Here is a 25,083-nt window from a genome sequence, read left to right on the forward strand (position 1 = left end):
TTCATTCTCTGGGTTGCTATTTCATTTCATGATGGTATCATTTGCAGCTCAGAGTTTTGATTTTTGTTAAGTCTAATATATCTCTCTTTCCTTTTGTGGTTTGTGCTCTTGGTGGCATATCTAAGAGAACATATGTAACCAAAGGTCATGAAGATTTCTTTTTATGTTTTCTTTTAGTTGAGAGTTTTGTAGTTTTAATTCCTATCTTTAGGTCATTGACTCATTTTGAGTTAATTTTTGTGTATGGTGTGAGGTAGGAATCCAACTTTATTCAGTTGGTCCAGCACCAATGAATTATGTTGGCACCCTTGTTGAAAATCAACTGATCCTAAATATAAGGATTTATTTCTGGACTCTGAATTCTGTTCCACTGATCTATGTCTAAGCTTATGCTGGTACCACACTGTCTCGATTACTGTAGCTTTCTTTGTAGTTAGTTTTGAAATTGGAAATATGAGTCTCCAACTTTGTTCTTTTTCACGATTGTTTTAGCTATTCTTTGTCCGTTTCCATATTATTTTTAGGATCAGCTAGTTACTGTCTCTAAAAATCCAGCTGAGATTTTGATAGGGATTGCTTTGAATCTATGTATCAGTTTGTGGAGTATTACCACTTTAAGATTTTGTCATCCAAACCCAGGAACACAGGATGTATTTCCACTTATTTAATTTCCTTCAACAATGTTCTCTAGTTTTGAGTCTACAAGCCATGCACTTCTTTTGTTAGATTTATTTCTAAATATTTTATTCTTGATGATGCATTTATAAATGAATTATTTTCTTAATTTCATTTTCATAATGTTCATTGCTGCTGTATACAAATATAACAGATTTTTTAATATTAAACTTGTATTCTGTGCTATAAGTTTTTAGTGGTTTTTTATATACAAGATCATGTCATTTGCAAATCATGAATTTTATTTCTTCTTTCCCAATATGCATGCTTTTTATTTTCATTGACTGATTACTCTGGCTAGAATCTCTAGTACAAAGTAGCAAGAGTGGACATTTTCTCCTTGATTTTTGGGGGAAAGCCTCCAGTCTTTCACTATTAACTGTGATGTTAGCTGTGGGTTTTTTATAGATGGCCTCTATTTGGTTAGAAGTTCTATTCCTAGTTTATCTAGTGTTTTTATCATGGAAGGGTGTTGGATGTTGTCAAATGCTTTTCAAATATCTAACAATATGGTCATGTGGTTTTCCCCCCCTTTATTTTATTAATATGGTATATTACATTGATTGCTTTTTGTATGTTGAACTAACCTTGCATGCTTGGGATATCGCACTCGATCATGTGTAATCCTTTTTATATGCCACTGGTTTGAGTTTGCCAACATTTTGTAGACTTTTGCCATCTATATTTATAAGGGATATTGGTCTGTGGTTTTCTTTTCTTGTGATATTTGTCTGGTTTGGTGTAAGGGTTAATACTTGGCATCATGGAAGGAGTTGGGAAGTGTTCCATTTCTACTTTTTGGAATAGTTTCTGAAGGATTGGTATTAATTCTTCTATAAACATTTGGTATAATTCACCCGTCGAGCCATCTGTGCTTGGGCCTTTCTTTGTGAGACTTTCAAAATGATTAATTTAGTCTATTTACTTGTTATAGGTCTGTTCAGAGTTTCTGTGTATCTTGAGAGAGTTTCAGTGTGTCTTTCTAAGAATTTGTCCATTTCATCTGTTATCTAATTTGTTGCTTACAGTTGTTCATAATAGTCTTTTATTCTTTTTGATTTTTATGAATGGTAAAGAATGATGTCCATTATTCATTCCTGATTTTGGTATTTGTATCTTCTCTTTTTTCCTTGGCTAGCTAAAGTTTTTTGGTTTCACTGATCTTTTTACAGAATCAACTTTTGGTCATTGATTTTCTCTATTTTTCTATGTCATTGGTTTTGGTTCTAATTTTATTATACCCTTTCTCATACTTGCTTTGGATTTGGTTTACTCTTCTTTATTTAGTATCTTAACAGGTGATTGATTTTGAGACCTTTCTTCCATTTTTATATAGACATTCAAACCTATAAATTCCCCCATGCCATTCCATACATTATGATATATATGTGTGTGTGTGTGTGTATATATATATATATATATATATATATATATATTCTAGTTTAATTTTGATGTATTTGGAGAACATACTTTGTATTATTTCAGTATTTCCAAGTGTATTGACTGTTTTGTGTTAATGTCTCCTTCATTTTTGAAGGGTATTTTTGCAAGGAATGGAATGATTCTTTTTTTTTTAGAAATTTGAATGACACCCATCCCATTGCCTTGGGACCTCCATGTTTTCTGATGAGAAGTCAGCTTTTAATCTTTTTGAAGATAGTTTATAAGTGTATTTTTAGTTTGAGATGCTTATTAGCTATCCAAATGGAGATATTAAGGAGCACTTAGATACATGCATCTGGAGTTTAGGGGAATGGTCTAGGTTGGAGACAGCAATGTGAGTCATTGGCATATAGATAATAATTAAAGTCATATCACTCAATGAGCTCACCAAAAGATGAGTATAGATTAAGAAGACCAAGTACTGAGCCCTGGGATACTGCAATGATAAAGGTGGGGACATGAGAAGGAACCAGCAAAGTTGTCTGAGGAGTTGCTGTGGAAAGAAACCATTAATATGGTGTCATGGAAGCCAAGTGAAGGAAGTGTTTCAAGGAGATGGGAACGTTGTGCTATTTCAGATGCTGCAGAGAGATCAAATAAGGCACTAAGAATTGAATATTGGATTTATTACAGTAGAGGTTATTGTGGATCTTTGACCAGGGCAGTTTCATTATAGTGATTGGGGTGAAAGCCTAATTGGTGTGTGTTCACTAGTGAATGGGGGGAGAATTGGATGCAGCAAGTTATAGGCAACTCTTTTGGGGGAACTTTGCTGTGAGATAGGAGCAGACAATGGGCTAATAGCTGGAAGAGTTTGTTAAAATGGGAGGGATTTTAGCATGTCTTTTAACACTGGTTCAGGATCACAGTATCGTGACATTTCAACCATTCCTGTATTTCTTAATTTGATGATTTCACTTCAGAAATTTTCCCTCCCCACTAAGGTTGACTCAGGGATTTTCCCTTTGGAGGAGACTTGCAGCCTGTTTATACCTATTTATAAGCCTTTTTTGGCTCTTCCCACTCTTCCATCTGGAATGATCACTACATTACTTTCTATTCAGGTCTTACAATCCTGTCATAATATAGCCATTAAAGCATCTTTCAGGGTTCCATTTATGTCTCATTTCCTTCATGAAAGCTACTTACTACCTATTTCTTACTGTATGCTTTCTACACTTAAGCAGCTTCTGTGTACTTATGTGCTATGCTAGGGATAAAATAAATAAGATCTGGCTGGTCCTTGTCTTAAAGGAGTTCAGTGTAGAGCTAAACTGTCCATTAGGCACATGTGGAAATTTAAACTTAGTAAAATTAAATACAATAAAAAATAGCTCCTCACTTGCAGTAGGCACATTTCAAATGCTCAGTAGCCACATGTGGTCAGCACCTACTTGTCTGGAGTACACATTTCCATCTCTGCAGAAAGGTCTGTTGTATACTGCACTGAAACTGACTGCTACAGTTACAATAAATGCAATAATTATTTTTACTCCTCATTTTGGCATTTAATAAAATGTGACCCTATGATTTTATTTAACTAGTTTATGCATTCCCCTAATTAAATAAAAAACTCTTTGAGGCCAGAGGACATTTTCTTTCATATGCCCCACCATGCTTTACTGCAGCACTAACTCACTGAAAGTGTACAGTGAACATGAAATATGATTTCCCATTTGTCACGGATAACTTTTCCATAGATGGACTCAGGGCTCTGGAGCATGCTGTGGATTTAACCCCGATGAATAATATTATCTGTTCCAGATAACTTTCTTCAGTGCCTTGGTGGTATGAAGTGTAAGATGGGGGTTCTCAGGCTTTCGTTATGCATGGGAATCATTTGGAGAACTTTAACACTGAGGCCTACCCAGAAACTCTGATTTAATCACCCTTGGCTATGGCATGGGCATATTTAGAACCTCCCAGCCAATTCTAACTGCAGCCTACATTGAGATCCACCAACAGAAGAGACTGTACCCACAACCCTCACCTTCAGTTCTGCTCATTGACAGCTATAAATCAGTGTTACTAGTACATTAAATTTTCTTTTATGTTACTTAATAATACTTCTTTTTCCTCCTTACAGTTTCTTATCTCAATAATTATGATGGTCCTTCTGACACTGATGACTGTCACACTGGATCCTCCTCAGAAATTACCGGACCTGTTTTCTGTATTGGTGTGTTTTGTATCCTGCTTGAACTTCTTGTTCTTCTTGATTTACTTTAACATTATAATCATGTGGGATTCCAAAAGTAGAAGAAGTCAGAAGAAAATCAGCTAGCTATATCCCCAAACGTGAAAATGTTAACAGTGCTAAAAGATTTTGTGAATTTTTTGCTATGTATAAATAAAATTATCATTTTGAGAATTACGGAATTACAGGAAAGGAAATGGTGAAGTCATTGTTCTCTACACAAATGAATGTCTATGGGGACCAAAAGCTTTTATTTTCTAATTATTGAGTGGCCAAGACTTATTGTAGTTTTATTAATATTCAGGTATTCAAGCAGGAAAATAAGAAAATTGTCCTTAATCCCAGTGTTTACTTAGGAAATCTATAATTTGTTGTCTTGAAAACAATCTGCAAATACAGTGAGCTTAATGGGAGAATTTATCCCCTTCTTTTTAAAAGAAATTACTAATTTTGGTATTTAAATGTAGTGTTCCTAACTAACATTTTAGAATGCAGTAATGTGTACTTCATTCTTTAGAAATTATATCTCAGGGATTAAATTTGTGATAATCTTTTAAATTACTACAAGAAGGCAATTTAAACTGCTTGAAGTTTGAACATGCCTTATTACATATACAAACTTGAAATTTCTTTTTAACAGGGCATAGAGATTAAACCATATTCTTATTTATTTCCAAGAATGCTGATTTACTTGAATGTAATTAAACAATGATTTTTCCTGAATTTAAATCTAAGTGGTTTGAGTGAAGTCTTTTTATTACTCATGATCACTAGGTTGTAAACTTCCAGGATCATTTTGTTTAAGTTAAATGGCTTAATGAAGGATTTCTTCCTTCTGTTCTTTTCTGTGAGGACATGGTTCAAGGTAAGCACTGCCCTAAAGCATTGACTCCTATCATGCTTCATGTTAACTTGGCCCTGTTAATACTGTATCACTATATTAGCAGAAGCCCATCTTTACTATAGTATGCAATTGGTAAAAAGAATGTATTCTAGCCAAGTTGCAGTTTCTCATGTAAAGATGTATTCTCTTTAGTTTCTGTGATAAACATAAAACCATTCTTGTCCCATCAACATATATTTTTCATGCATATATTTCGTAAGACAACTATTAAAGCACACTAAGTGACGGTATATTTTTAAAACAATGCAAGCCAAACACATATACAGAGAAAATCTCGTTCTAGACATGGACAACCACAGGCTGATGCAAGACGTTATGTATTTCTCAGTCTGATAAAGGAAGTGGGTTTGGACAAAGCGAAAATCAAGAAGTATTTCTTTCTCACAGTAAATGTGCATAAAGACTCAAAGGGCAGGGCAGCAGAGAAAAGCAGCCTTGAATCACTGCCGAATCAGCAGGAACATTGCTTTCCACGGCCACCATCTGTAATCAGCGCACCCACATGTCAGCATCTTGGCTGGCGAGTGGAGCCTTATTTTTTGTAATAGCATACTTGTGTTTAACACAGGGTGTTGATTTAAACCAGTGATGAGGAAATTCTAATTACTGAACAATTGGAATAGACAAATGTTATTACTTGAAAAGTATTATATAAACATCAGTAAAATAGAATGCACCCATATTCAAGGTAGCTTATAGGTAAATTCCATAAATACATATTTTCTAGATGATTTAATCTAATCTTACTGAGTTATAGTGTAGTTTTTATGGAGTCTTGTAGCAATTATAAGTCAAGTATCTCATATCTATTATAGAAACCAGTTTAAGAAGAGTCCATTTTGAACTTTGAGGGATTAAGTGCCAAAATACCAAAAATGCCCAGTGATGAATTAAGATCACAGAAATAGGCAATTCTAAAGCTCTTCTCTCAGCGACACCCAGGATTATAGGGAGGTTTTAATATAAAGATATCAGGTTATGCAAAAATATTAATTTCTTACTTTCTTTACTAATATACGTGTCAAAAACAACCCTTCTGGGGCGGCCCAATGGCTCAGTGGGTTAGAGCGCGAGCTCTTAACAACAAGGTTGCTGGTTCAATTCCCACATGGGCCAGTGAGCTACACCCCCTGCAACTAAAGACTGGAAATGGCAACTGGACTTGGAGCTGAGCTGCGTCCTCCACAACTAGATTGAAGGACGACTTGGAGCTGATGGGCCCTGGAGAAACACACTGTTCCCCAATATTCCCCAATAAAAATTTTTTTTAAAAAATGTCCCTTCTAAGTTATTTTCAAGTTCACTTTAGAGGGAAGGGCCCTTTCTGAGAAATGCCATTTTCTCTGTTGCCAATAAACTTAGGTTTGCTTCTTAAAATGAAGAGAATAGGGTGTATGTTCATGTATCAAATATGAGACACGCAGAAGTCATTTTCCCTTGAGGTCTGAGGGAGGGGAGAAAAATCCCCGATGTAGCATTCTGTCCAAATGATAAACCACAACTAACTGAGTGAAACATTTACAAAAGTCAAGGCAGCCAAAGGAGCCTCTCTGTTCAATAGAAAGAGTAAGAGATGGATCGGATGTAACTAAAAAATGGTCGTCGTAACACAATGGTTTCAAGTCTCAATTGGTCTCCTGTTATGTTCATTGGAAAATCAGGGCCAAGTGTATCCCCCACCCCGCCCCCATATAAACATTAGTTTTGTGTGTGGATCTTTCTGCTTTGTCCTTCATGTGGCCTCCAAGGGTGATAAAGCGAGAGTCATCTGATCTACAATGAAGAGAACTGAGAAATGATTCTTAGCAGACCCAGCTGTTCTGAAAGGCAAAAGCTTAGTATATATCTAGAGGTCAAATATACAGTAACTGATTTAATAGCAGTAAGCACATACCTACATAACTTGGGTTACATATGAAACCAATCTCCTCCTTGACCCTTTATTTCCTTATTAATACAGGTTTCTTTGTATGTTTTGCCTTATATTCTAAGGTTTTCAATGCTAGAACACAAAGGAATTATCCTTTTTGATATATTTTAGGTAATGTCCTATTATAAGGGCTGTATCACAGTGTTCTTAATATTTACCAGACAGATTATATCTTAAAAACCTTATTTATATAGTACCAATAAAATCATTAGTGAAGGCAATTAGTTTTAATAAGTTAATTGGGCTACTGTTTAGTATCTGTGTCATTTAAATTAAGTTTTTAAATAACTCATTTTCATCTTAGGTAAACCTGAATTTTTCTAAATGGCAAATTAGTTACTTCCAACCTTAATTAAATTTTGTTTCAGATTTTCATATAGTATTTTTATTTTCATGATACACTGAATTAAATAACATGATTAAGTCTTAGGGCAAGTGCCAAGGAATAGCATTTTTTACCCTGCAGAAATGGTCAAAGTGTAGAAGTTTAAAAAAATCATGTTACTAAGTTATAACACATTCTGTCATTCCCTCTTCCCCTTTATTTTGTGACGATGATGATACAAAACACCACCATAGAAATTTAAATTAATGTTTCAAAATAATTTGGAGGGAATCACATATTGCCCCGAAGAAAGCTTTTCTTTAAATTTAGTAGTCTGTATAGTTCAGTTGAAAAACAACTTCATATTTAAATGTCTACTGAAAAGTGCACTCCAGTATTTTATAAAAGGTGTGAAAATTTTAAAACTTTGAAAATACTTTTTTTCTCTACAAGAATAAGAATAATGAGTATAATAAAAATTCATCCCTGAGATAGTGGCTAGCTATAGAATAAATTTGTACATAAATTTTTAAGGTTTTAAAAGGGATCTAATTATTAATACACCTATGGGGCTTTATGGGAAAGCCCCTGATACCTAATTCCACTCACCATTAGACTTACTCTGAGTTTTAAAATATATAGCTCTACCAAAGGTGCCATTTTCGTAAGTGCTTTATTAAGTTTGTCTACAAATGCAACACGTATATAGAAGTGTACATGATACAGAATATAAGTCAAGATCCTCGTCTACATGTTGGCTGACTCATTAAAGGGTCAAGAAGAAATGTATTATTTACATTGAGATTATGTACTGGTGTGTGTAGAAAGTTTAAATTAGCCGCAAGAAATTTTATCTAGACACGCACCTGCTGAGTGCTATGATCTGGTATTTACTGGGCAGATTAATTACAAACGTGTCTTCTGTTCCTTTAAATATGACCAGGCAGATGCAGAACTTGGTGTTCATAGTGAGTGCATTTCTTCTAAATGCCTGCAGGATATAAAGGGTGATTACTATCAAATCATCAAGAATTACTTTCCAAATTAACATGCATCTCATGCATGACATAAATGATTTAAACACCCACTTACCACCATGTTACTTCATCCCTAGTTTAGTTAGGTATTGGTAATCTCTCAATTGCTTATTTTTGAGTGTTCGAAGCAAGATTCACCTTCACAGATATTTGTCAACATGACTACTCTGACGTCGCACTCTGCACTTTATGTGAATATGGATTATGACGTACTTCTGAGAGGGTTCTAAAACTCCAACATGACCCACTGAAAACACCAAAATCTACATGCCTTTTGTCTGTAAGCCTTAAGGGCCTTTCAGCAGGTGTTTCCTCCAACAGCTGCCCCCCCAGAAAAAGACAGTATTTACAGACATTCCTATCCATAGTGTGTCCCTCTGGGGACTCCTAGTGGTGGTTAGCAGTTCTTGTCTATTTGGCCTTAGGACCCTTGTATGAAAGGAAGCCTTTGAAGAAAGCAGCCATTGGCAATTGATGGAATATATTCCCATAGGGCACGTGGACCATTCACTCCCGAAATACCCCTTCTTTCATAACATCTGTAGCTATGAAGTAATGCATGGTAGGCTACTATTCTTCAGAGTGCACATATGTTCTTATTGTCCTATAAGAGGACAGGTTGACAATGCTGGCAACCGACTTTTGCCAACTCTTGCTTAATTAAATCTGGTCTTTATTCTATAGCTTTTAAGCTATCTAGTGTTCACTTAATATCCTTATAGGTTATTGATACACAATTATGAGAACTAATGATAATACTAGAGGAAAGGAAGACTATCATTTATTAAATAGTTACCATAGGGGAGGTACTAATTAAGCTAATTATTTTGTACAATCTCACAGGCAAATGTTATCAGTCCTATATTATAATTAAGATTTAGGGGAACCAAGTTATCTGGTTTAAGGCCACACAGCTAAGCAGGAAACAGAACTGGTGCTAAACATCTAATCCAAATCCTCTTCTCTATTACAATGCCAAGCCCTGCAAAGACATTTCATCAATTGATCATGGTTGCTAGGAGACTTGTGTTGATAAAGATTCTGAGGCCAAATTCAGGACCCGGCAAAATGCTTTGATCAATAGTCTGGTTAGAGATTGCCAACGTGCTATGAGGTGTCTAGCACGAGAGCAGGGACTAACAGTATGTTTGTTATCTCTACACTGCCATACTGGTTCTGGAGATAATAGAACACAAATGAAAAGCAATTTAGATACAATGATGCAGTTTATGAGCAGCATTTCGACAGGACTCATCCTTCATGCAGTAATTATATTCTTTCTAAAATATATTTTGGAGTTTTACTTCTCTAATAATCTTCATGGTCTACTTCTGCCTAATGAATGAAGTCTGAACTTAGTGGCCTGGAGATCACAACTGTCAATGATGGGGCTGGAATCTACTGTTCAATCAGTCTGCTTCTCTGCCTTTTTTTGTTCATGTTCTCTGCCTAGTATGTTTATACAGCCCATTAAAACCACCCATTTTTCAAATTCCAGCTTCCCAGTAAAGTACAAAGTTTCCTATACTACGGTCTGGATGGCCCTCTGTCAGAAATAATGTAGAGTGGAATAACTGGAGCTGATTTTAAAATCATAAACCCTTAAGTAATGACCTAATCACCCTAGAGGTGATCTACGTCTGTTGTGTATTCCTATACTGACTACTCCTTGTTCTTCATTTGGTACTTAGAGAGGAATGTTTATATTCCTCAGGCTGAAGAGGAAGGAACTTCTGTCAACTCTCTTGCTCGCTATACCCTATGGAAGAGTGACACATTTGACTGGTCTACACCTTACTACTATGACATGTCACTACTCTTACATAACACTCTTCCCCACAATTCAGTTTGCCGTTCACTATCTACTCTCAAGACCAACGGGTGTTTGTGCTTCCTAATTTCATACTGTAAGGAGACCAGCCCATCCTGTCTCCCATCTATATCCAAGCACAGAAGACAGGCCCGTGGTCTTCACTGGTGTAGAGGCACATGGATGTGGGGGTCTATTTCAAAGATCCAGCTTTCTCCTCAGATTCAGGACAGCACACAGGGCTCAGATTTAGATTTCACTTCTGCCTTGGCCACAAATCCACATTAGTTACCCCACGCTTCTACCAGAGGGCCTGCCGTATTAGAGGGTATCAATTCCTCCACTAATCAAGTTGATCCTCTGATCCTCTTTGGACTCAATCCTTTTTTGTATCTGCTATTGCCCAGAACCCTGGAAAGAAGGGTCTGAACGTGTATCACTAATCATAGCTGGCCTTATATTATTAGTTCATGTATATAATATAAATCTTGTATCCTGAGCTTGATTACGAGGTTTCAGAAAGTTGGTATTACACAGTGCTGTGTTAACACTAAGCCTCATACTTTTGTTAATCAAGTGATCTATCCACATTGTTTCTAGGTAAAGTATCTCAGTATCCCCTGTTAACATTAACCAGAACCATGCATTTTCTCCCTCCCCACCCACTCTTTTGCTTGTCTTTGTACTACCTGTGGCCTATGGGTTCCTGATCCCCTTACAGTCTCCCTTATTCTAACATTATTTTATAAAGCCGCCTTTTTTTAAAGGCGCTGGGCGTGAACTGGTACGGGGGTGGTTCTCCTGACGGAACAACAGAGGTCAGCAGGAATAATCGCTAAGTGTGGGTGAGGGCAGGAGCAGATGTGCAGACAGGGAAGCTGGCCACAGTGGTGTCGAGAGTCCATGACCGTTTCTGGGCACAGGACAAAACCAGGGAGTCTGATACCCTCCCTCAGTTATGTCAATTGGGCAGCTATGACAAATGCACAAAAGAACAACAATGAGAAAACATGGAAGAGAGGAAACGGAGGTAGCCTACCATAAGGTGAGCTATCAACAGGTTTTGAAAGATGGGCAAAATTTTGACAATGATGGGGGAGAATGTACGCCAAGCAGAGGAGACAAAAACAAAGGTAAAGAAATGAGACAGGCACTGTCTGAGGAATGTGTCTGGAGAAGGGTAATTTGGGGTGACTGAGATACAGGGACAAATTGGAAAGGAAAACTGGTCAGATCAGGAAGGGTTCTAAAGATCAGTATAAATTTGGATTTTACTATGAATATGGTGGAGTAATACCTTCTAAAGCATACTTTGTCCAGAAGCAGGACAGGCTGTAGAGGAAGGGACGAAAGGGGAGAGAGGTAGGTTACGACGGGCGATGATGATAACCTAGATGACAGGTAATGAAGGAATAAACGAGTGCAGTGGGCATGGAAAGGAGAAGTAAACATTTTTGGAAGTGATATGACCCAGCAGGAGTTTGTATGTGGGGACAAAAAGAGAGACACAATTTTGCGGTTTTGAGCCTTATTATTAGATAAACGTAATCCCCAGAAAGGCAGAATGAAGAACAATTGGGGGGGGGGGGGGATGATGAAATCAGCATACTTGCGGGGACAATGTATAGCAGCTGAGATGTGGGTTTACAACTCAGGAGGGTCACGGATAGATTTGGAAACAATATACACTAAGGTGAGAGCTCAAGTGAAGCGAATGGATGAGATCATGAAGAAATTGCCCAAAGTGAGAAAACAGTCAAAAGAACCCAGGGAAATACCTCATAGGTAAATCAAGTTTCATTTCAGTGCTATTTCTCTCTGTTGCTTCCCACTAAAAGGGAAGTCGACTGGTAGGTTAACCTTAATTCTTTAAAGCTTTCAAGCTTTTTGAAAGTACTACTCAAAGACTCAGAAGAACACCCCTAACATGTGATCTTTGCTAGAATTGATGAACACAGAGCTCCTCTCAGTACTCTTAAGTTTCCCCAAAAGTTCACTAATGAGACTGTCGTATACTAAATGTGGACTTTCATTTGCCCAATGTGTAACTGTGAATATGTATTTATGATCACCATCTAATAGTTCTTTGTTGGATTTTCATGGGTCAGAAATTTTATAAAATACTTAACCCAAAACGAATGAATATGTAGATACATGTGTAAACATACTATATCCTACCTAGTTCATAGGATCTAAAACCCGTGACCAGTAGGGAAACCTGACATTCATAGATTACTGCTATGTAGAGGGCAAGAGCACAGACTCTGGCACCAAGCTACTCAGGTTAGTATCCTGGCTATCTCTTAGGTGATTCTGGAATAAGGTACTTAATCTCTTTGTGCCTCATTTTCCTTACCTATAAAGATAACAACTATACCTATTTCACATAAGTGGTTGTGAAGGTTAAATGGCTTGTGTATAAAGTGCTTATAGCAGTACCTGGCACATTGAAAGTGCTCAATAGATGTTAGCTACCAGGATAAGCTATTATTTGTTGTGTGCAGCAGAATGAACATTTTAATGAATGAAAGTGACAATTTTCTATATAAGATACTTTGCAAATATTTTAAGAAGAGCTGGTTTGTTAGAAAGCTAATATTAACCACTTGAGATACCATTTTCAAAGAACCCTATTTTCAGGATAGAAGTCTTTCATTTTGCATTAATTTTTTCCTAAGAGATAGCAGGCAGCATCTGGTTAGCTTCTAATAAAATTAGTACTGATACCACTAAGTCTGGGATAAAGCTAGTTCTTAATGTGAACCTTCAGTTACAGGTATACTAAACACTAGTATCATATGACTCATTGCTTTTAGCTAAGTTATAATAAGCTATTTATAAATAAATCTTTTTTTTGCCTGTATTGTTGAATCCACAGGAACTGTTCTGAAGAAAAGGTACAACTAATTAACATGTAATTATTTAATCAATGCACCACATTTCCATCATAGACTTGTTATACCTTGTTCAGTCAGGCATGCCCTATAGAAACTATAATCCACCTGTCAGTATCTAGTCAGCTATTTATACTAAAGGTGCTCAATTATGGGCCCTCTTTATACTCACTTAAAAATATGCCCTCTCGGGGGGGCCCAGGTGGTTGGAGCGCTGTGCTCCTAATGCCGAGATTGCCGGTTCGATTCCCACATGGGCCAGTGAGCTGCGCCTTCTACAGCTAAGATTGTGAACAACGATGCGACATTGAGCTGGGCTGTGGAAAGCGGCTCACCAACTGCTTCAGCCAGATGGAGCACAAGGCTCATAATACCAACATGGGCCAGGGAGCTGCGTCCTACACATCTAGACTGAGAAACAACGGCTTGAACTGGTGTGTGTGTGTGTGTGTGTGTGTGTGTGTGTAGACTATTGAATAAACTTTAAAACCAACAACAAGCTCCCCCCGCCCCAAAAATATGCCCTCTCTGACTTTTAACGCTAGCCTAGACAGCTCAACAGCGCTCTTTTCCAATCAGCCTCTAATTGTCATATCTTGTCACACTGCCCTCCTATTGTTTGTTTATAAAAATAGATTACATACAATTTCAAATAAAGCTCCAAAGCACATGGCCCTATTTTCTTTGTGGGCAGACAGTACCAAATTTGATAATATAAATAAAATGTTTCCACCTGAACAAAACAGAGAACTTCAACAAGGCTAAACGTAATTAGAAAGGTGAAACAGTACCTCAATTTAGAATGGCTTTAAGGAATTCATAGCTGTCGAGATGATGTAACTCTATACAAAAGAAAAAAATATATATTTTTTCAGAAAACAGTTCAAAGTAAGTTGTCACAGTATATGACGCAGAATAGTGAATTAAAATGAAATTAAAGAACCCAAACATAAAGTTTTATTTTACATTATAAATAGCAGCTTTGGGGGCTATAAAGTCTCATTTCAACATCCTACTGATTTGCCTGATTCTGTTTCAGAATGTACATTTAAACAATTAGGATAAGAAATGTATTACTATAATGTATGCTTATGGTTTATTATGATTACTTGTCTCTTGTGCTGGATTCTATAATCCAGAGGATAGGGTCGTGTCCGTCTTGTTCATTAGTGTATCCCCAATGCTAGAACAGTGCCTGGCTCATAGTAGGTATTCAATAAATATTAAGTGAATGAGGCCTGGAAGGAGATAGCAATTTGTAAGTATTTGACAATATTAAGATAACTCCTTTAAAATATTCTGAGAGTGGACATTTGTTTTTATTCATTTACTGAGCATGCATTGTGGACGTTCTATTTGAGTTCTACACAAGGCTCTGGGGTTCCAGCACAGAGATAGGACTTTTATTTGCCTGGGAGGAGCCCAGAAAGAGCCCTGTACCCAGACAATCACAATACACTACAACATGATACATTTATAAACATTCAGACAAGTGTTGTAGAAGCCTAGAAGATGAAGCAATTTAGCTTTACTTAGGCGAGCTGGGGAGAGCTTCACAGAGGATGTGACCTCTGAGGCTGACCTTAAAAAACGAGAAGTTTGCCAGACAGAGAAGAAAGAAAGAACAATCCAGGTAGAGAGAAGCAGTACAGAGGCCTGGAGTCCCAAAAGAGAGAAATTCTAGAGGGCTAAAACATATGGTACAAATGGTGTGAATTAAAATGACTATTTTCCCCCTATGTGAGGTCTGAACTGGAGGAAAAAATCACCTAACATTTACTTATTACACAAGTCCTGCTTTAAACTATGCAATTAGCTATATAACACTATAAATATCTACTTTATTATTACAGATATGTGTTTAAAATACATAAACCACTTATAGAATTTATCTAACTCTTTTTTGAGGAGCTTTTCTGACTGCTGTAAGTTAACATGAAAAAAAAAAATTCACCTGTCAGGTGACATAAAACCAATTTCTACTAAATGTGCCAGAATAATTTTTCTCCACCTCAAGAACAGTTATCTTCAGTCTGTTCATTACTGTCTTTTTATAGTATTTTTATTTAATAAAACCTATTAAGACTACCATACAAATCTCTTTACTTATGCTTTTATCTTTTAGCTGATCAATTTTTATATTGCTGACATCCCTTCTTCACCATTTGCTCATTTAAAAATTCATAGTATGTGTGATATGTCTCTGGAGAAAATGTCTATAAAATTTGTTACAGCTGGCAAATGTGTATGAGTCAGTGATAGCACATGACTAAATGCTTCACAGAAAATAAAATTTGTTTCTGTAGTAAGCAGAACTGTTTAAATGTTATTTATTTTTATGTTTCGAAGAAAATATATTGTGAAGTGCTGCATTGATTTAATACGCAACTATGTCTGTGTACACGCTGTAGAAGGAAAATTTATGAAACCTTTGCACAACTCCTTTAATTGAATTTTCCAAATCTCTCACCACACACAAATAATCAATATCTTCTGCAGAGAAAACCAGTCAGAATTATTACAGTCTTTCGTTTCAATTTTGTTGTCATCAGCACATACAGAGCACCTGGATATTTGTAATGTCGGATAGCAAGTTATTTATACCTCTTAAACACATAATTGCTATTAAATGAGTTCAAATCTATAGTTTTAAATTTTTTTCCTGACTACTTAAAAAATAAAAATTATCATACTTCTAATAAAGTGTAAGACAATTTAAATCATGGACAAAATTATTTAAAAGGCTTTGAAAAGCAATAAAGCAGTTTGTTTTCCCTTAAATCCTAGACAAATCTCAAGTGAGCAGTTGAAATGTGTCCCCAAACCAGTGATGGATGATGTAAAACAACAGCATTAACATTATTGACAGGAAAGGTATGAGCCACGTACAGCAGCCATGACAGCTGAATCCTTATCAAGAGCTGATGACTACAGTTGTACATGAATGCATATTTGTGTCACCCAAACTAATATCTCCATTATTTATCTCCAGATAAACTAAGAATGTTAAAGCATTGGGAGAATTTTTGTTGTTTCTCCTAAAACTCATCATGTCTAAACTTCAAACCTCAGTGCTTTTAAAACCGAAGTATTTGTTTGAAAAAAGATACTGTTTAATGTTAAGATAGAATAGAAAAAAAATAAAACAGTAGTCTTCTAGGAGTAAAATTATTTAGCTGATATGATGAATACTTTTTCAAGACTGAGTGGGGGAAAGAACAACATATTTTTAAGTTGAAAAATACTTCAGTGGGTGGTAAGAATGAAAAGGCAGTGTCAAACTATTTTATTGTCTTAGAACAGAAGTTTAAAATTTGTCCTGTAGTCCAAAAATTTGAAAACTTTAAAATCTTACAACCAAGATGAATTTTACAATGTTAGAAGATAGTATGTTAGCTAAGGAAAACAGAAATATTATAGTCTGTGCCTTTCTTTTTAAGGCTAGAGCTAGAAATTCTGAAATATTTTGTATTACAAACAGCTGAAACAATCAACTTTTTTTGAACAATGTAAAGTTCAGATGGTTAACATTTCACTTAAAATATGCATACTACAACCTACACAATTATTCTCAAAAATGATAAAATATGTTTTGGACTGAAGCTAAATGTCTAGATTTCACATCTTGGCAACTGCTCTACAACTTGCTTATTCTTTCCAAAAACATTTTGTTTACTGAAAGTACTAGTCACAGACAAACAATGATGGTATTTTCTAATAGCTCTAGAAAAAATGAAAATACTAAGTACTAGATAATGCCATCTATTGACTTAGGAATATTTGTATCAAGTTGTTTTAAGTTGAGGTTCATTATGTAAAGTAAATAAATTTCATGCCTTACCATGTGATGATAATGTGACATTCCATTTGTATCAACCCATTAAATGGTCATATGTTTCAAATCTTCAGCATAACAAATTAAAGATAATTTTGAAAATTCACATCCAAGTGTAATAGAAAAAGAACCTTTCATTGCATTACTTTTCTAATAGTCATGAAGCCAATATTATTAAGGAAAGTGAAGTTAGGCTTACTTCCTAAGTAACTGAAAAAGAAAGAAGCCTTCCTTTGTTTAAGAAATTTGTATTTAGCAGAGGAGATCCTCTTTTATTTATATACTCTATCAAGGCATTCCCTGATTTCTAAGCTCTGGTTCTTCTGAAAACTATGAAAATCTCAGTGTACCTTTCAATGTTATTGTATATGTTTTAATTAAAAAAAAAATAAGTTATATAAAGCTTTATGTCAGATATCTTTATTTAAAATAATGGAGTGTTATTTTTACAATTATACTCCTCTGTCTATAATAAAAACTGCAACTGATACTAAACAAACTAGCACTGAAACACAGAAAAATAAATAGAACTAAGAGACCAATTTGAAGGGACAATGACAGCGTAAATGTTGGACTTCTCCTGGTATTGTTTACTTTAACTATTCTAGGAAAAATTTATAAGAATCTGAAGGACATTCTTTTGATAGTAAAACAAGTAGTTTGTTTATCCTCATTTTCATATTTACCTAATAAAACAAATCCAATACATAGTATAGGGATGATTTTATATTACATAATTTCTAACTATATAATTTCTAATATTATGAAGATTCTAAAACATTTTAAAATTTAGCCAATTCTTGGTAATAGCATAGTAAAAGAAGAGTCAACTAGAAATTTCTACATAAAGTTGAAGGCTATATCCCCAAATAAAAAGTTGAGGACTACAGTAACATGAAAGGAACATATAAAGCAAATTAGTTTGAGGTGTTAAAAAAAAACTAATGAAGTCCTCTTTAAAGGAATGTATGAATAGAAGGGGATGAAAGTTATTAACTTAGTAAAACAATTTACATACATATGTGCATGTGTTGAACATTATCTTTAACCAAAAAACAAACAAAACAAAAAAACCCCACCAATATAAAAAATACACATATTAGGAACCAGAGAAAGAGGAGGGAAAAGCACTCAGTAAAAATATATAACTCAAACAAATATATATTATAAAGAAAATAAGCTTCAATCTATTTTCAGGCATTACTTCAAAACAGTTAAAAAGCTAATGAAGATTTGAATACCTCAGGAAATATGAGAGCTAAATGTAGCTCTTGCCAGGACACAGAAATGGAAGATGGCTTATATATTCTAATATATACTATATACTTACATATAATATATTATATATCTTAACTCAGTGTTCATTTAAACCACAACAAATAATCAATGCTTATTAGAAATTTTAAAACACGATTTAGTGATACAATCCTCCTGAACAAAAATACTCAGTCCTTAGGGAAAACCTGGTAATGGGCAAGTCAGTTTTGATGCCTAAAATATTAGAAAACAGTTTTAAGGCTGATCATGCATAAACACACAAAGAATCAGTACATACTGGGTAACTGAGAGAACTGTTTTAACACATGGAAATAACCTTAATGTCTTAATGCATGTTTAGCGAAGGAAATAATACCTTTGGAAAAATTTTTCCCATTAAGTTTTAACAATAAGAATTCTCTTATTTGTTCTACAATTTTTCCTTCCTCATTTTTCAAAACATAGTTTTGAAAATAGCCTACTATGTAAAACCTAATTATCATGTTTTAGGAAATTACAGATTAAAAAAAAAAATTCACACAATTGTCATAGAATATATAGACTCAAGATTTTCTCTAACTGGTTAATAATAAACATTCCAATTTCCCATCATGATCCTCTAAAACTTGTCAAGTTAGGAGAGATGAAAACCGCTGAAACTCAGTTATGCATTATAATTAAGTTATACAGCATGGGAAAGATCTCAAAAACCTTTTCTAAGAAAGAGCCCACCTTTATGTTCTTAAATTCTTGGGATCACAATGGAAGTTAGCTGTTCAACTAAATGGCTCAGGAAGCCTGCTCAGCTCCCTTTCCACATGAGTTTTGGTCTTGCTATGGATGCTGACTTGCCATGAACTGGTTGGCTTTGAGAACTGACCAGCAGGGGATCTCAGCACTTTCCACTGCAAACTCATCACCAGCTTGTTAAAGAACCTAACCAGTCTAACATACTAGATTGGTTGAACCAGTTTCAGTTATGCCTCATGTTTTAATATGAAAGCTGGAATGACTGGAAGATTATTTATTTTAGGATGAGGCAACATGGAATACTGAAAAGACGATGCTTTTTGAGGCCATACTGGTCTTTAGTTGGAATCCCTGCTGTAACTCTTAAATAGAGTGTCTTTGGCAACTTATGTAAGATTTTCCCTGTCATTGTTTCTTATCTATAATGACAATCATAATAGCTATCTGGCAGGATTGCTGTAAAGATCTGCTGATCCTAGTGTTGGGAACATCGTAATTATTGGTCCTCAATAAGTGGTAGTCATTGGTACTCAAAAATGATAGACTAAAAACATGGCTTCCCATTTCAAGGACAACCTCTGTAGAGACTGCTAAAGGGCATTCATGTCAGTAATATTTAAATGATCCCTCTTAAGTTGGTCTAAAGGTTTTAATATTTTACAATCCATGATTATTTCACTTACTGAAGTGTGGATGTGTATGTGTTATGGGAACTTAAAACCTGCTTATTTAGTTTCCCATGCTGTGAAATGCTCAGAGGCATAAGAGTTAACAGTAGATCAAATGTCATTAATGATCTGAAAGTTTTTAGAAAACTGGTTACAAAGTAACTTTTTATGCTTCGTGTATCCTTCTAATTCACCATTAAGAGCTGCTGTATATTAACTCATTGTTGTCCCATTTGTCTGTATTCTCAAAAAGAACTTTTAATAAAAATGAAAAATTTAAATCTTAAACTGAAACATTTTTCAAAAGATATTTAAAAAGTTCAATCATCAGAGAAGTTGATCTCATCAGACACGGTCTGCTAAATGCCATATAAGGTTTTTCAAATGAGATTTGTGTTCTCTTAGAAGAGTACACTAAAAGACCATGAGGACTGATTTTAACTGATGAGATGAAAGGATCTCTTTATGTTATAAATTAAAAGACAACTTTTTACCTTTGCTAGGAAGTCTTGAACTCTTCTTTTCAAACAGTTTTTGTTTTGTTACTTTTGTCACTAGAAGAGAAAAGAATGCCTTGTTAAGAATTAACATGGAATATGAGTAATTTCTCATCTTGGAAGAAACTTCATTAAAAAAATTTGCGTTAATATATATGTATAGGTATCAAGTACAAAATGCAGTACCTTATCATACCTTATTTAAAGAATGAGCACTACATAAAAAAAAGCCTAATACCAGTCTCCAAGGTACATTCTTTCCCTTCATATTTAAGACCAATCCTTGAAATAACATATCCCAGTAAAAGATATGTGGCTTATTTTTAAAATAGTATTTCTATCATATGTCCAGCCGGTAGTAATATATATAAAGAACTCTATCAAATTTAAATTTGGGAAAAATGAATAGGTTTATGTCTGCAATTGAAAATATTAAAATACATATCTAAGTGTGCAAATAAGGAATGTTGAGACACCATTGTAAACTCATAAAATTTTCTTACTTAGTTCTTTCGTTTTCTGCATTTCTCTTTTTAAGAAACATGATGCACAGGAAACACCAATGAGATTTTCAAGCTCTCTACTGCCCTCCAAAGCCTAAAAGAAAGTCATTTGAAATGAATTAAGTTAGTTCTCCTCAAAGATAACATTACTGACAATTCTAGTGAAAATACAGCATACTGCTTCCTTCATCTGAAAAACTTAAATTCTATGGTGGGAAACTTAACATTTTCTGGCAGATCAACCATTACAAGTCTTAAATGCCTGTATGAAAACAATTTATTAACTAAAAAGACTAAACATAATTTACAAATTTACTTTTAAATGTGAACAAGCTATTATGGTTAATTAATGTTAATGTAAGAAAAGAAATTCCCATAAAAAGTAAATAAACATATCTCCTGCAAACTCTTTCCTGGATTGGATTCTCCAACCTGGGGCTTCTCTCCTATTCTCCTTTCTCAAATGAGGTAGTAGAAATATGAAATTACATTAAAAAAAAAAAGAAGAAAAAAAAAAAGGCGAACCTGTACAATACTTAAACTTTGCATTATTTCCATGATTTCTTCTGACGATTTCTCAACTTTAGACAGCAACACCATGAATCTACGAATAATAAAAAAATATTTAGCAAGATCAAGCATTTATTCACAAGTCATTTTCAGAGCTTTAAATCTCTATAAATGGTCCCCCTCCATTCTTTCATTCCTTTACAAACAAAATATGTATTCTCAACCATCCTGTCCTTTGGAGTTTCACTTTCTCTCATTCCCATTGAGCAGTGGGAGAGAAGATTATAGATGTAAATGTCCAAATCTGTGGAGAAGTTTATGAGTTCATTTGAGCCAAAATGACCAGATTTGGGGAAGCATGATCCCAGATGCTCCGGGGAGAATAACAGTTTTTGCAGCTTCTTTTAGACGTTTGGAATTAAGGAGGAGGGAATGTAAGGAAGATTACATGAAGGTGGGAGAAAGCAAAATACAGAACAGTTAACAAGATTATGTGCTTGCTTCCAGGGGTCTGGAAAAGAGGATTATTTTTGGCAGTTCAAAGGTTTGTTAACCTAGATGCACAACAATAATGGACAGGGTCAGCCTAAAAACCTCTTACTAAACAAGTTATAGGCCTGAGGTGTGACAACCCACCATGATCTGCCCAGTTAGGAATTTATGATCAGATCACCCTTGAGGTTACTTGCAGTCAGATTTAGTACAGAGTACTTTTCGTTGACAAGATGTAGTTGGCTTATTCCTTTCTCCACCATATCACTTTGCGAACACTAATAGACCACCATGTCCTTATTTACTTACGTAGATTTAAGTCTATGAATCAGTGTTACCCAGTGAGTTTTCTTTAAATAAAATAATAGGTTTTATGGCTTTAATATATTTATGTGAAAAAGATGCAAAGTCACACTCTTAAATTTGAAAACAAAACTTCAGTTGTAATCTTACCTCCTGAACATACTTCTACTTAGCATTCTGGAAAAATTATTTTTTTTAACATTTCTCTAACTTTATATCATACTTTCTTTCCCTGGTATAACATTACATATATTCTGGAGGGCTTCATTGTCCATGTCTGTAATTTCAAGGCTGCACAATACTGTACCTAGTAAACATAGCAATTTCAAATGAATAACTCATTCTTCAAGTGAAGAACTAGACCAAGCACTTTTTAAAAAAATTTTTAATTATTATTTTTTTAAGGAGGGCGCAGCTCACCGTGGCCCATGCGGGGATCGAACTGGCAGCCTAGGTGTTATTAACACCTCGCTCTAGCCAACTGAGTTAACTGGCCACCCCTAGCCCAAGCACTGTTGAACACGAGAATCGGATTACATACCTTCAAAATAAAGACAAAAATAAGAATGCAAAGAAATCTTGAATGCTTTGCAGGTTTGTTTTTAGCAGTGTCATGAGTGCAGGAATTCCAAAACTATTTTGTATTTGTTGTAGGATTAAGCAAATGTGTAAACATATTGCTGCTGTTGGGAGCAAGAGAGATCTACTGCTTGAGAAAGGGAGCAAATATGGAAAGGGGGAAGATAAAAAAAAAAATCCTGTATCACTATGAACTCATTAGTTTAAAAAAGCCAATTAATAGAAGGAATGATGGAATTAGAAAATTACCACTGTGAAACCATCTTAGCAGTAACTGACTCAGTAAAGTAGACTACTCTCCCCCTGTGGGTGGGCACCATCCGATCCATTGAGGGTCTGAATAGAACAAAAAGCAGAGGGACGATTGGTTCCCTGTCTGCATGTTTGAGTAGAGACATCACTCCTTTCTTGCCCTGGAATTGGGATTTACACCATCAGCTCCCATGGTTGTCAGGCCTTTGGACTTGAACTGGAATTATACTTCTGACTTTCCTGGGTCTCCAATTTGCAGATGGGACTTAGCTTCCATAAATGCATAAGCCAGTTCCTCATAATAAATCTATCTATATATGTAGTTATATATACTTTATTATTAATCCACTATTAATTATTACATCAATATTTTATTATCACTAAATATATTAATAATACTTAAACTTTATATGTATATATATACCTTGAGGGTGACAAAGAAATGTATACACATGAATAATATACCGATAACAAAAGATGAATACAAGTCACGTTTGACTTCTGCAATTACAAGAGGTGCTCAAAGTAGTTACCATCAGCGTACAGACACTTCTGACTATGGCCGACTACTGCTTGAGCAATGCTGACCAAAAGCGTCCACTTGTATACATTTTTTTGGCACCCCTGGTATATGCATGCTATTGGTTCTGCTTCTTTGGAGAACCCTAACTTAAACAATTGCCAAACAAAACAAAAAATGTTATAATCATTTCTAATTGATCTATAAATGAGAAATGTCCAGTTTAATTTCAGATTTTTAAAATCCAAGTCTTTAGAATGGTTTCACAAAATAATAAAAGAAATCTAAACAAGTGGAATAAATGAAGAACCCATTACTACAGCTAATAAGTGGTTTTATTGACTAGGATTGAGTAATTTTATAATGAGTGGGAAAAACAATTAGAAACACATAATTTTTATATACTGTAAAATATCTTGGCTGTGCTTAAATTCACTAATTCTAATACCAAGTCACAGAGTGATAGACATAAATAACAGAGACTTTTAGAAACAAATATTGAGAGAAATGAAATAAACATAGGTAAATTCTTAAGTGACCTGTAAGAAAGGTTTTGGCTCCTCCCTTGCTACTTGAGAGCTCACTGTTAAAAAATCTGAAGCTGTAAGCAAATTGATGGGTTTGAAAGAAGAAAGAAGGGAAGAAACCATAAAAAGTTAGAAGAGCTTAAGGGCAGCTGATGCAGAGGGAAAGCACTAAGTAGGTGTGGTTTGCTTATTACATGGTACCACTGTTGTCCAAAAACATTTCCTTCTTCACTGCCTACTTTTACTTCTAAGTTTGTTATATGTCATATAATTGTATCAGACATTCATTTGGGTTAGCAGGTATCTGCTTTCAAATACAAGATTATATGATTCAAAAATTGTTATTTGCCACTTGTTTCTACTGTATGTCCTTTTGTACAATTTGAGTTTTGTTTTTTTTTTACTATGTACATATATTGCTTTTATTTTCAAATAAGTTAAACAAAAAAATGCTTTCCTCTTAATACCTAGTTGAGATTGGTTTCTTTGAGGAAATGAGAATTTTGATTAGGGGAAGAAGGAGTAGTAATTCACAACAAAGGTATTTTGGGATAAGGCATATGAAAATAGGGCTGGGGGAGCATGGCTAGGGAAAGCAGATAAAGGGGTACAGCAATAGATGTAGGAGATGCCAAACAAGGAGACTTCTCTGACAAACTCTTCCCTGTGTCCCTATTGTACTCTAAACGGCACCATTTTCTATATCTTTTAAGGCAGATGACTACTGATTTAATACTATAGCTCCACTTCATTATGAAAAAAATTGACTTGTGGCCCTCACTTGGGGTTATAACCACATGTTACAACAGTACTTGCATGGAAAATTCATTCTGAGTTCCACTCAAATGACTTAAAAACATTTTGAAACATTACCCACACCCATTTCTAAGTTGGGGAAAGTGTATTAACTTACAACATGGGACCATAAGCTCCCAATGGGTAGAAACTTCATTTTCCCCGTCTCTATCCACCCATCATATTGTGTGGCACAGAAGATACACCTGAAGGGGTAAATAAGCTCAACATATGAACTACTTTGAAATTTTACCCCCTGTTCTAATTCAATTTTTCCCATCTCAGTGGATAGATATAAATTTTCTTTCTAGAGTACATACGCAGTAGCTTTCTGCACATAATGACTTGATTCAGGGCACCATGGGCAGGCCGATATGAAA

The 25,083-nt window shown here is 35.0% G+C and overlaps 2 protein-coding genes across 4 annotated transcripts in view; one reads left to right on the top strand and one right to left on the bottom strand.

Moving 5' to 3' along the window:
• Positions 1-4,497, top strand: part of ALG6 (ALG6 alpha-1,3-glucosyltransferase) — a 43,357-nt gene extending 38,860 nt beyond the window's left edge. The window contains exon 15 of the mRNA XM_074334840.2: positions 4,205-4,497. Within this exon, the coding sequence (XP_074190941.2) occupies positions 4,205-4,402 (198 nt within the window). The 3' untranslated portion in view covers positions 4,403-4,497. The remainder of the gene's footprint in view (positions 1-4,204) is intronic.
• Positions 4,498-8,130: 3,633 nt separating this feature from the next.
• The window catches only part of ITGB3BP (integrin subunit beta 3 binding protein), a 41,083-nt gene continuing 24,130 nt past the window's right edge, over positions 8,131-25,083 (bottom strand). The window contains exons 5-9 of one of the 3 annotated variants that reach the window (XM_019731515.3): positions 21,251-21,329; positions 20,726-20,819; positions 20,220-20,279; positions 14,007-14,057; positions 8,131-8,465 (exon numbers count right to left, since the gene is read on the bottom strand). In XM_019731515.3, coding sequence (XP_019587074.3) covers positions 14,008-14,057; positions 20,220-20,279; positions 20,726-20,819; positions 21,251-21,329 — 283 coding nt within the window. In that variant the 3' untranslated portion in view covers positions 8,131-8,465; position 14,007. The remainder of the gene's footprint in view (positions 8,466-14,006; positions 14,058-20,219; positions 20,280-20,725; positions 20,820-21,250; positions 21,330-25,083) is intronic. The other 2 variants (XM_019731504.3, XM_019731525.3) reach the window with 2 other exon arrangements.

The sequence above is a fragment of the Rhinolophus sinicus genome, chromosome 14 (genome assembly GCF_057876585.1).
Source record: "Rhinolophus sinicus isolate RSI-liver-muscle chromosome 14, RSI-T2T, whole genome shotgun sequence".
Classification (NCBI taxonomy): Eukaryota; Metazoa; Chordata; class Mammalia; order Chiroptera; family Rhinolophidae; genus Rhinolophus; species Rhinolophus sinicus.